The 13,075-nt window shown below is 41.7% G+C and overlaps 2 protein-coding genes across 2 annotated transcripts; both read left to right on the forward strand.

The window, feature by feature from the left end:
- Nucleotides 1–795: 795 nt before the first annotated feature.
- Nucleotides 796–6,155, forward strand: LOC140270727 (alpha-tectorin). Its single transcript, XM_072365922.1, has 9 exons — nucleotides 796–880; nucleotides 1,619–1,707; nucleotides 1,816–1,920; nucleotides 3,765–3,925; nucleotides 4,009–4,144; nucleotides 4,569–4,663; nucleotides 5,260–5,428; nucleotides 5,642–5,756; nucleotides 5,866–6,155. The coding sequence occupies exons 1-9, from the start codon at nucleotides 796–798 to the stop codon at nucleotides 6,039–6,041; spliced, it is 1,131 nt and encodes a 376-aa protein (XP_072222023.1). The 3' UTR covers nucleotides 6,042–6,155.
- Nucleotides 6,156–6,557: 402 nt separating this feature from the next.
- On the forward strand, nucleotides 6,558–11,883 carry fbxo30a (F-box protein 30a). The gene is made up of 3 exons (XM_072365656.1): nucleotides 6,558–6,780; nucleotides 7,493–9,560; nucleotides 9,648–11,883. The coding sequence occupies exons 2-3, from the start codon at nucleotides 7,548–7,550 to the stop codon at nucleotides 9,849–9,851; spliced, it is 2,217 nt and encodes a 738-aa protein (XP_072221757.1). The 5' UTR covers nucleotides 6,558–6,780; nucleotides 7,493–7,547; the 3' UTR covers nucleotides 9,852–11,883.
- The last annotated feature ends 1,192 nt before the right edge of the window (nucleotides 11,884–13,075 follow it).

The following is a 13,075-nucleotide window of genomic DNA, read 5'->3' on the forward strand; positions in this document are numbered from 1 at the left end:
GAAAAGATGAATGATGAAAGAAAAAAAAGAAAAAAGCACAAGATTCAGTGTCTTGGAAACTGCTCTTGTAAAATGAAACTCATAAATGTTGGAAAATGTGAAGAGCTTTCAGCAGTCATCTCCTCTCTTTCTTTGATTTGCCCCTTACAAATGGTCTGGATAAGTTTGTTATGTGGCTGCTACTGTATATGACATGTTGTCTTATTTTGGATTGTGTTGAAAAAAAAAACCATTTATTTCCTGCACTTGCAGACATTATTTGTGCTTTACGGTCCGTGCACATACAAACTGGTCCTTTGCATTGTCACTGAATTGCCCTTGACTCGTAATGAGTTTCTTTTCACCTGACTGACTGGGATTCCCGTACCAGTAAAGATTTTAAAAGTGTCCGGACAAAAGATGCAGACAACAAAGAGCGCCAGCCCTGTGCTGCTGCTCCTCTTTACATGGTTACCAGACGTCCTGTTGCTCCCTGTGGTAAGAAACTGTTGTAAGGTGTTTACTAAGAGGACATCACCGTAGTAGGCGGTGTCATACGTGTTACCTTGGACTCCCCTCAGTAGCCCCTATTCATGTGCGGAATCTTATTGTTGTCGGGGGTGGGGGGGCATCATTCAAGCTGGTGTTTTAAGGCCGGAGGGAGGCTCCCAGTTCATTAGAACTGTGTTTCATGGGTTGGAGCAGGAGAGCGGTACTACGTCTTCTGGTGACAGTGAGCTGTGGAGTTTCAGAGAGAAGGCCAAAAGCCAGTGGAGTGGTTGAGCTAAGAGAAACCAGTGGGAGAGTGTTTGGAAGATGGCGTCTGCCTGTGTGGTTTTTGCCTGGTTACTCTTCACCATGAGGATGGTCACCTCAGCAGTCTATCTCGAGCCTGAGGAGGGTGAGTGTACGCCGTACGTACCACACATGTGGAGATGAAATGTCAAAGGTCACACAGGCTGCACATGGTTTTTAAGCATTTCTCATACTGATTATTGTTGGTTAACATTGCTTTCCTTGATTACAGGTTTTTAAACGTTCTCACAAAGTAATTCGTCCAAGCCAAGTCTAAACCTTGTCTTTACTTCCTCTAAAGAAGTGTGATCATTACTAGCAAAAGCCATATTCGGATCACCTTCTGTCTGCAAGTTCAGTAGTATAAGCAGGATAAGTTAGTCCGAAGTTATCTACGTGTGAACACATAAGCTGTATTTAAGTTCTGCAGCTGCTAACTTGTGATTTATTGTTTTGTCTTTATATTTTGCATGTAAAATCATCATTTGAAAAGTAGTTATTTTGCAGTAAAATATTGCATGGAATACAAAATATAACAAGTTTAAAGTCAAAGAGAATGTTGCTACCCTTTTGCTTGAGTAAATATACTTCATTATGTTTTATCATTGACTTTCAAGTTATTGGTAGTTTGACTTTGTGTCAAAAATATATAAAAGTTCTCCATCAGCTTTGAGTTTGTAATAATGCAATAAGTACATTGCACCATAAAGATGTTAATTCCTAAGAGATTAAGAAAAAAAGGCAAAAGCAGTTTTCTTTTCAGCCTAAAGACCATCAGAATCTCTGTCTCTGAAGGGGTTTATCGGCATTGGCTTGTTTCTGTTTTTACTCTTCCCTCCATTAGAGCTCAATGAAACGGTTATTTGTACCAATGACCACATGGAAGTTGTTATTCCGAGTGCTTTCTTCCTCAACAAAATGCCTCCAGTTAATGTAAGTCAGCACCAACAACACTCCACAGAATTTTCCCTTCGAGAACTAAGAAAAGCAGCAAAGAATAACAATGTTTTTTTTTCTTAATAAGTGAATATTTACTTTCAGGTTTGGGATTTGCATTTAAATGATCCAGAGTGCCGTGGAGTTGAAATCGGAGATGATTATGTTTTCAAGATAAAGACAAATCTCTCAGACTGTGGGACCATAATGGTATGACAATCAATCTTTAGCTAATCATTTATTTTGGAGGTCAGGTCGTTTATTGAGAACTCAGGAGTCTAATTAATCAAATGTCGCACGTGAACCCAGACATTTAGAACGGCTTAACACAAAGGGAAAGCTTGAAGTGCTTTCACGACAAACTACTCCTGCTTTTGCCACTATAGGTAACATAAAATCCCCATTATAATAAATTAGCCATTTTACGATGTCTACTCTTGTTGTGGGAACTTTTCCCATCAAGTGACGATATTTTCGCACAAAAAAGAACACACTTGTAGCTGTTTATTGCTCTTCATACAAGAATAGAAATAATGTCCCATTTTTCCCCTGCTGTAATGTAAATGTGGACTGAGGGGCTCCGTGTTCATATGGGCACTCTGGGATTGGCTCATAGCAAGTACAACAAGATGGAGAGGGAAAGGCACATACTCCCAAGCACAGGCAGAAAGAAGTGAAGAGCAAAGAGGAGGGGAGTGGCTGTTTGTCTCGAGAAAGAAGGGCAGTGTTGTTCCTCCTCCCTATAACAGCCGAGGGCCTCATTCAAACCACCAAGAGGACCCTGAATGGCCCTGCAGCTCTAAATTATCAGGATTTACATGGAAATGCTGATTATTTGTTGAAGTTCACTGAATAGGAGGGCTGTAAATCACTGGGCAACTAGCCCCCTGATCATTTTAATCCAGCCACTCTCATAAACTTTACAGAAAGTTAAAGGTTAACACAGCTTTCAACAAGGAGAACATCTCCCTGTACTCTACATTTAAACGTGTTTGCACCCGCTGCAGAGGAAGGCAAGCCTGCTTTGGATAAGACAGGTGTTGCTAAAGAAGAAGAATGCCACAGCTGTCAGTCTATCTTTCACCTTGACTCTTGATCTTTTTAAGCGCTGTCGTCAGAGAAGACATGACAGAATGCTTGGGTTAAAAGGCCAGACATTTTTAATGAAACACGACGGCGGGCTTGCTTATGTTTCAGTTTTATTCTAACAGTGTTCCTTTGTTTTACCGAGTGAGAGGTCTAAGTGCCAGAGGAGTTCTGAAGCTTTCTGTGTCTGTGTCAGTCAGTGGGCTTCAAGCACTAAAAGAGGGGATTAAACCACATAAACAATCTTCCATCTTCATTTAGTGGGAGCCTCGACTGAGCTCACACTCCACCTTTTGCCCCTCTTTCTATCTTCTGGTTTTAAAAAGAAATCATTCACTTTACCAGTATGTGCAGTCTGTGTGAAAGGATGGTGTCCCTGTTTTCCACTGAACGGATTTACATGTAGAACTGCCTGTGCTTGGTGTAAAAACTCTTATGTGTCAGAATTTGCTTCTTAGATTAATTGTGTCCTTTGGACATTGGGGGAAAAAAAACACTTTCAATACTTCAGGAAATATTGGTGGAGTTATTTTAACCATAGACCTCACAATTAATCCCTTTATCATGGAAATAATCCAGAGATGAATTTATAATGAAAATAATCTCTGGCCCATCTCTGAAACACTGATAAAATGAACTTCCTGCATAACTAAACTGGCTACTTTAATTCACTAGATTATACAGACCACTTACTGTGAAAAATAATTGTGTGTTGTGTTTTGATGAGACAGATGAGGGTTTTAGGGTCAGATTAAATGCAATGACTTATGTCCTTATTATAAGGGATACTTTGCTCTTTTAAGTTCCCCCTTCAGTGTGTGGCAGTTTTCATCTGAATTAGCATAAGTGGTTTCTAATGTTCTGCAACTGTAAAGTAACTCAGTTTACTTTTAAAAATGATGAAAAGGAACCCAATCTGGTCACTTCACTGACTTTTGCATTTTTTTTCCTTGCTGATCTCTCTTTAGACCTCGGATGATACACACATCATGTTCGTAAACACCATACACAATAACTATTCGGATGTTATCACACGAAACTACATCAACATAACTTTCGTGTGCCGCTACCCCATCAACTACATGGTCCAGCAACCCAGCGGTGAAAACATGATCAGAGTGGACGTCCGGTAAGTTTAGTCGTTTTTTCGTGATGTCCGATCCAACGAGGGAACGATTTGTTATGAGCGTGTATCTGTTTTTAATCCTACAGAACCATCACTCTGAACACAGAGGATGGGAATTTCTCGGTGTCAATGTTGCTGTACAAAGATGAAGCCTTTGAGGACAGATGGACTACTGTGCCGTCACTCACTCTGGAGGATAACATCTTTGTGAAAATTTTCATGGTGGATAACATGATTTTCATTTCTTTTTTTTACTGAAGGATATTAGCCTTCAACTTATTACCCCAACCTCACCCTCATGTCATCTGAGATCAGAAGAAAATTGTTTTAGTAAGAGGAGTATTTTTCTTAAGACATTCCCATGAAAGCATCTCAGTATTGACAGCTTTTTTAAGATTAGTTTAACCACAAAGTTTCCCAGCATTAAGCAATACTTTGAATGGATAGATGTCCTAACTAATGCTGGAAATCTAACACTCCACCCGTGACTGGAGTCATATGAGAGCTGCACCATTTCTATTCCATGTTGTTCAAACCACCTGTTGTTTACTTGCTATGAATCAGCATATTATGGCTCATTATGGTAATATGGTTTTTCTTGAGTAAACAATGACTCAACTGCCATCTAACCCGGTCTGTCTCATAGATACCGGCTCACCTGATACTACGTATGGAGAGATGCTGGGCTACACCAACCAGTGATCCTTACAGCAACATTCAGTACACCTTCATCAGAGACAGGTTTGCCCTGGGACTGTTTAAACCAAGCAGTTAATCTTCATAAGCGTTTCTTTCTCTTCTCATCTCAAGGTTCAGAATGTCTGAATGATTTCTTTTAAATTTGTGTAAGGTACTTAAAAGATCTTGAAGCTTGTTTGTGGCCTGCTCTGTGGGAGCATTGCTCCACAGTCGTAAACGGCTTTAAGCCCTCTTAAAGGAGTGCTGTTGAAATCTGAAATAAGAGAGTTTGTTGCCTAGAGAGCTGACTAGATAACAGCTCTCAGAGCCAGGTCATGTGATTCCTGTCTGAGAGGCCACATGCGTTTCAACAGCTGTGCATGCCCTTGACAACCAGGCAGTATTTGCTACTGTTAGCAACAGCAGGGCAGTGAAGTGCACACTGATTTCCCAGTGCCAGAGAAAGGAAAAAGCAAATCTGTTTACCTTTGTGTTTAATCACCTCCAATAATCTGATTTTGTTTTTGTCTTAGCATCACTGTTCACCAGATGAACTCAAACTGATTCCCTCTTTGCACTTTAAAAGGACTCTGTTTTATTCTAAATAGAACTCTCACTATCAGTGGGCCTCCCTGACATCTTTTTCCTCCCCTCTGTAGTTGTCCAGTGTTGACAAATGAACAGACTCTTAGTGTGCTGAAGAATGGCGAAGGACCAGAGGCCATGTTCAGGATACAAATGTTTAAGTTTGTCGGCAGCTCTTACACCAACGTCTTCCTTCACTGCAATGTCCAGATCTGCCACAACAGCCAGGGACTGTGCCAGCCTGTGAGTGAGCTCACACAACATACATACCTCAGACTGATAGACAGAGGCCAGTTCTGACAAGTTGCCTGCTGTACATGAGGCTTATGAACTTAATATAGACGCCTCAGCTTTGAATCGTTTTGTCATATGAACTGGCGCTTAAGCTGTCCTTGATTCAGTTATAAGTCATTCCTAACTGAAGCTAACAGCATTTTTCTTTTTTTTTCTGCTCAGAACTGTTCTGCTGAGGATGGATTACTGAGAATACGGAGGGACATTCCATTGTCCCACACAGTGTCTTATGGACCAATCAGGCGACTGCTGACTGATAGTGAAAAGCCCAAAATGAGTATGTATTTATATAATCACTGTGCCTTTCAGATTTTAAGAGCTCAAAGACTCTAATATTAAAAATGCGTCATATAAATATGGTTGCACCTGTGTCCTTTTCTCTGTAGATGCTGCTGGAGTCCCTCCAGTGGAGACTCTTGTCCTTGGAGGGCTGCTGATTGTCTTGTTACTGATCACAGGGGTGTTTGGGAAGCTGTGGCTTCGTTCCAGACGTTTCTACCCAGCACGGGAGGCCCAGCTCACCCTGTCTAACATTCACCACATCTCTGAGGTGGCCTCGTGAATCAGGGAGTTCACAGTCTAGAGCTGACAAATGGACACAGAAAACGACACATGCGTGTAATTTGTAATTGTGGAAGTATCGTGTATTTTTGTTTAATAACGTGAATTTCTTGACTTGTAAAGAAGACACATTAATAAAGACTTTGTAAAGTCATTTTCTGTGCTGCTTTAATGTGTTCTTCACAAATCTTTGGTGATCACGGAAGCCAATGTCATAGAAAAATAGTATATATCATACTCCAGATCAATTTATTCTTAGTTTTTTTTTTGTTTGTTTGTTTGATTGATATGAAGGAAAATGCGTGTTATTGGTGCGTGTCTGTGTCGAACAAAAAATCCTTACATTATCACATATATTTTAAAGTGAATCCATGTCCTCGGGGTATTCCCCAGTCTGTCTATTTCAGTTCTCTCAAGCAGGCCTGCGCCCATAAACCTGAATATGACAGGTCACTTTACGTGATGACGTAGTACTGCAGCGCCCCAAACCAGGATCAACACACCTCCGACCGTCCGACTCAGAGCAGCGAAGGACTCAGAGCCGCTGAACCAGCTGCAGCCAGTTCATAACATAAGAAGATTTGGGCACATTTAACACTGCGAGCTGCTTATGTAGCCACAGTTCCTACGTTGTTGACATCGGCAGAACTAATTTAAAGGATAAAATATAAAGGAAAACCACTTGGATACTCCCGTAACTCTGGTAAGCTGTTTCCAGAAGCTACCGGCTAGCTAACAAAGTAAGTAGCGGCTAATGCTAACTAGCTGGCTAAGTTGTTGATGTTCTTTTGTTTAGCTTGTAAACTGAAATGGTTTGTATTGTATTGGTTCCCCGCTCTCGGTTACGCTTTTATCATGAAAACAGCTTTATATAAATAACCCGGTTATGGTGATATTATTGGAGACATTATTATAACTAGTTGTTGATGTTCATTAACTAACTATTACTGTTTTTGTTTTTAGCCGTCTGTTAACCTGCCACCTCTGCTTGCGTAACTTTGCCGTTTCTGGCTAAGGTAGCAAAGACTTTAACAATAGCTCTCCTGTGCGACGTTGTTGTTTAGACTTGCATTGGCATTGTTTCAGGTCTTTAAATGACTTCGGTTACACAAATCTCTTCACAGTAGTAACACTATCGATTGAGCTCGAGGCTCTTGAATCAGGAATTCGCCTTGTGGCTGTGTTGAAACTAAGCGGCAAGCGGTTTGAATAATGAACATGAATAAAGGCAATAGTCAGAGCGTTAAGGTAAAACTTCAGGTTTGCACTGGTCAAACTGGTGACACCATGAAACTTAAGAAAGGTGTTGTGAAATGTTGCTGAACAGCCTGAATATTTACTACATCAACTGTGGCAGAGAACACGTGTGCATACCAAGCCAAATAATACTTTGAAGGCCAACTTTGTTATTGTTACTATAGTGTTCTAATACCCATGTTTGTTTGTCTACAGAGTTGAATCCTTTGCCCCTGCTGCAGCCAGTTGGTCAAAGGAAAAACACAGTAAAATGGAGACCCTACACCCCCACTGCCTGAAATGCATCAACAGAAGATGCATGGTGAGACCAGAGCCTGGTGTCTCCTGCGATCTCATCGGCTGTCCTCTTGTTTGTGGAGCAGTCTTCCACTCTTGCAAGCTGGAGGAACATCGTCTGCTGTGTCCATATGAGCGGCTGCCTTGTTTAAATTGTGTATTCGGCTGCCCCTTCACCATCCCAAGGATCAAGATGGCACAGCATCTTGAGACGTGCCCTGCGAGTATAGTATGTTGCACTATGGAGTGGAACCGCTGGCCCGTGAGCTATGCTGATCGCAAGTCCTATGAAAACTTGAGCAAAGACTTTGATGAAGTGGAGCAGCTAGACATGGCTTTGGCGCTGCAGGATCAGAGGATGTTGCTAGAGTCCCTGAAAGTCACAACCACTGTTTCAAAGAACGGGGATAAAGAGGTAGACGAAAGTGACAAAATGGCCACAGCATCGAGTTTACCAGAGACAGTGTTAGGTAGTGGAACGGTGGAAATGGAGGAGGAACCTTATAATGAGTTGTATAGGGCTTCGGTGGAGACGAGCAGAAGTTTAGCAGCTGCCTTGGACATCCTGGCTAATGCCAGTGATATCGATGCAATTGTTGGAAATTTAAATGGCGAAAAGGCTGATAAGAATGGAGTGCTCCATAATGGAGAAAATGGGGATAGACATTGTGTGTATGTCGCTGAGGGTGGGAAGAATGTAGAAATGCAGGAGACTGACTCTGATTCAGACTGCGAGCTTGGAGCAGTAGGTGGAGTTGATTGTGCTGTGGGAACACATGGAGAAGAAGACTGTATTGACTGGGCTGAAGAAAATAAGTTTGTTGAGTTGTTTTTTGAAGAAAAGGAGGACATAGTCAAGGAACCAATAAATGATTCCAACCTTGTTTGGCCTGAGATGCCTCAGAATTACATACCTGTCGTAGCACTGGAACCTCCTGTGCCTCAACAAGCTCCGCTTGTACCTCCAATGCCATTCCTGTTATCCGATCATGTAAGAAATAACTTCTTGCAACACCTACCCACTGAACTAAGGTACAGGTGTTTGGAGCGTAAACTACAGAATGTAGAAGTGCTTAGAGGAATAAGTATGTTTACATTTAACGGACGCCGGGCCCTGCTGTCAGACCCCTACTTGTTTCGAGCAAAGATGGAGGACAAAGCGGTCGACACGTCTGACTTGGAGGTAGCAGATGACCCCATGGGCCTCCATGGCATCGATCTCATCACTGCGGCTTTGCTCTTTTGTCTCGGCGATTCTCCGGGAGGCAGGGGAATCTCAGACAGCCGATTTGTTGATGGCTACCACATTGACTTTGGTACGCAGACATTCTCTTTCCCTTCAGCCATTCTTGCAACCAACACCATGGTGGGCGATATCGCTTCAGCCTCAGCCTGCGATCACGCCAGTCCGCAGCTTTCCAACCCCAGCCCCTTCCACACTCTCAGGCTGGACCTAGTGCTCGAGTGTGTGGCCCGATATCAGACCAAACAGCGCTCCATGTTCACGTTTGTGTGCGGGCAGCTGTTCCGACGAGATGAGTTCTCGTCTCACTTCAAAAACGTTCACGGGGACATCCATGCTGGACTCAACGGTTGGATGGAGCAACGTTGTCCCCTGGCCTACTATGGCTGCACCTACTCTCAAAGACGATTCTGTCCATCAGTGCAGGGCTTTCGAATCATCCACGACAGACACCTCGGTTCTTTTGGGGTGCAGCCTGGTGTGCCCGTGAAAGCTGGAGACAACCTCTCAAGGAAGACCCACCTCATTGCTTCTCATTGTGATCAGTTCAGCAGTCTTCCATTTGAAGTGTTACAACACGTAGCAAGTTTTCTGGACAGCTTCAGCCTGTGCCAACTGTCCAGAGTGTCCCGCACCATGAGGGATGTGTGCGCGAGCCTGCTTCAGATGCGCGGTATGGTCGTTCTGTTGTGGGAGAAGAAACGGCGCGCTGACGGGTCTCCTTCATGGCAGATCACAGATAAGGTTAGAACTCGCTATGTGGTCAAGTTTTTTTTATTTATTCTTTTGTCTTGTGCTCACCACATAATGAGTAATCGTCTTTTTCTTCAGGTGTGGCGGTTCAGCACAGCATTCGGCACAGTGAATGAGTGGAAGTTTGCAAACATCGCCAGCATGGCCGACCACCTGAAGAAGTGCAAGTTTAACACGATTGCTCGCCGGGAGGAAGCAATCCCACTGCCGTGCATGTGTTTCACCAGAGAGCTCACAAAAGAGGGGAGGTGTTTACGATCAGTTCTCAAACCAGTAGCGTAACTGAAGAGGTCATCTTTTGGACATTTCTGTGACCATAAGAACTCTAATCCACATGAATTTTCCTCTAGTGTTTACAGACATTTGTCCCATTATGCCTCGAAAAGAAAACTCCTGGTGGAGCATTATAAGCTATTTATTGCTCTTCGCTTCTCAGTCCCATGAATAAGACAAAGTTGGTAGCGAGCCGGTTTTTATTTCAGCTGAGGCCGCTGTAGTCTCAGATCAAGACTGTAAACCTGCATATCGAAATGCAAGCCTTGTATCCTCCACTCGGATGGATTTACTGAAGCTGTACACCCATCTACTCTGATGTGTAAAGAATCGTGTTTTTCAGTTGGATTTTAAAAAAAAAAAATGTTTATATCAAAAAGTCAGTACTGTGCTGCACTTGTGGTAAGAGTAGAGCCTTAATTCAAGATACACTTGATTTTCTAGTCACGAGGTTGTTGGGAACATCTCGGTGAGATTTCTCTACAGCTTCTAGCTGGAACGGTTTACTGGTATCTTGCACCGTTTTACATCTTCTCCTGATATCTAGAGTGACCATGTGTGTACTTGTTAGAACATAGAGATTTCATGGTTTCAGTAGTACACATATTAAGACTGACCAAACATCTGTGCCAGATGTAAGCCATTTTACAGGATGATCAAAGCATGGATGTTATCAGCATCATCACCCCAAGGATGGTCCATTTTCCTCTCCTCTGTTTTCTGAGTCGTGGACTGGCATGTTAGTCAGGGTGTGACATAGAGAAACACTATTCTCCAGTCTTTCTTTTTTTCTTTTTTACTACCAGCTACTTTTGACAAACAACCAGCATCTGTTTGTTGGTTATCTTCTCCAGAAATCTAAATGTAGCGAGCAAAAATAATGAATGTACTTGATGAATATGTCAGTGACTGTGGTTGAAAAGCAGGAACCTCGGTTTCCTCCCCCCCTCAGAGTCAGACCTCAAAAAAATCCCTGCAGGCCAGGTTTTAGGAAATCTAACGGGCACACACCTCGCTCCACTTGTGGGCGTCACTAAATATATTCATCTGGATTATTTATCACGGTCGTATGTTTCGGCACTACATGCCCACCTTGTTTGTATTCACGGTGTCTCAGGGTTGTAGCTTTGTCTCAGTGGAGAAAGAATAGCTGAGAATGACGCACCAGCTTGTTAGCCACTTGGCTTTTTTAAAAAATTTTGTGGGCTTTCAGACTGAAATAGGCTCACTGGAAAAAAAGAAAACGAGATTGAGATCTGACAGCACATGAATATGTTGCTTTGAACGTTTTTGAATACAGAAACTGTTTAAAATGTCAAAAAGGAACCTAGTAGTGATGAAAGCATTGATTGTTCTTTGAGTGTGTTTTTGTGGTGTTTTTATATGTATTTTTTTAGAGTTTGATGTAAAGCCCAAACTACGTCAATGCAAAGCTGTCTTTTTATTCATTAGTTTCAATCCATGTGTGGTCTGTTTCTTATTTTTTGTACTGGTACTCTGCCTCGGTTAGGTCTACATGTGAATTATCGATTTGCACATGACTGCTTGTACCGTGAAACTGAAATCGTGAAGCGGAGGTTGTCTTTGCTTGAGTTTGCATGTGAGTTTTGGAAAATGTGTTAATCAGTCCAGTTGCAGACACATTTTTAAAGTTTTTTTTTTTCTCAGGCACCACACATTAAGTTTTTTTTTGTTTTTTTTAAATCTTGTACAAGCAGGAACTGTAACTAAACCTCATCACGTGCTCATCCTCAGTGTTTGGATTTAAATCTGTCAAATGTATGAATGAGTAAATTGGGACACTGAGCATAAATCAGTCTTTTCTGTTTTGGCTCATACCAATGTGACGCAAATGAGGTTTTCAGCTGCAGATCACCTCTTTTGATTTCAGCCATGCAGTCAGTCTTTGCACCTGGAGTTTGTCCACATCAGTATTTTGAATTTTTCACTCCTGTTGAAGTGTTTTTTTTTTCCACCACACTATGCCAGCTTCATTTGTTTGACTTTTGAAGCAGTTTAATAAAGAGACTCAATTTTTAAATTGTCCTGACTTTTAATGCGACTGCTTCTACCCTGGTTCCTATCCTGAAGCTGCCCGGTTATGGTATAAATACATTTGAATTCACAGTATGTCAAACATCTAGGGCAGGTGTGCAGTAACAGTGACCCTAATACAAGAATTGAAACCATTTTCTTTTTGGGCCGTGGTGCTACACCAACATAATTCAACTTTCTGGACCTAACTGATCTCCCATTCATTCTTCTGCTAATATTAAAATCTTCAATCTGTCTAGCTGTTGATGGCAGATGTGATCCACTGTTTTATTATAAAGAGATAAAGAGAGATGAGAGATAAATTAAAATAAGTGAATCAGATTTTTCAATAATTCCAGCTCTTATAACTAGATGGCGCCAAATCGTTACTTTTTCATGGGTGAAAAGATTGCCTTTTTTTTTTTTTACAGACAGTGTGCCATATATTTTTACATTACAGTTTATATGAGTTTGGTGTACGAGAGTAAGATGAAAAACAACTCTTATGAGTGCCCCCTACTCTTAAGAGACAACACAGGAAGTGTAAAGTCTAACCGTTTATCAAGCTAATAGGTAGTCAACCTTGTTCGCAACTACGTTTATTTATCTTTCTGGCGCACGGCACAGTCTCTCCCTACAGTCCACCACAAAAGTTAAATATTTTCTAGTCGCAATAAATTCTGGAGATAAGAAAAAATGAAAAAAAAGGGGGAAGAGAAAAAAGACCAATTGATTAGGGCTGTTAATAGGAATGAAATGACTTCCGGTTGGCTCGCATATTAACTCACATGTATGTGAAAACGAAGCGCGAGTGGTTTTGTACACCGGGCGAGATGTCGTTTGGAGGCATTACAATGAAGCATTGTGTGGAAATATGTCAAGTCATACTAATGACAATTAAATTTTTTAAATGCATCCATACCTATAATAAAGCCCTGTCCCCCAAAGGTTTTGTCGTAAATAAAGCCTAAATACATCATTGAAATCTTTGCCGATTGATATCAATAATTTGCTCATTAGCGAAACAGGTGGGAACGGGGCATATTCACCTTGTCTTTTATAGAATCCAGATTTAATTCCTTCTAAAATTTCCCATTATCAGGAGTGGGGTTCGAACCCACGAGGACATACGTCCATTGGATCTTAAGTCCAACACCTTAACCGCTGAAAAAGGATCATTAAAAACGACGGGTTGCCCT

Source organism: Leuresthes tenuis, unplaced genomic scaffold (assembly GCF_036924035.1).
Source record: "Leuresthes tenuis unplaced genomic scaffold, fLeuTen1.0.hap1 SCAF_15, whole genome shotgun sequence".
NCBI classification, from domain to species: domain Eukaryota; kingdom Metazoa; phylum Chordata; class Actinopteri; order Atheriniformes; family Atherinopsidae; genus Leuresthes; species Leuresthes tenuis.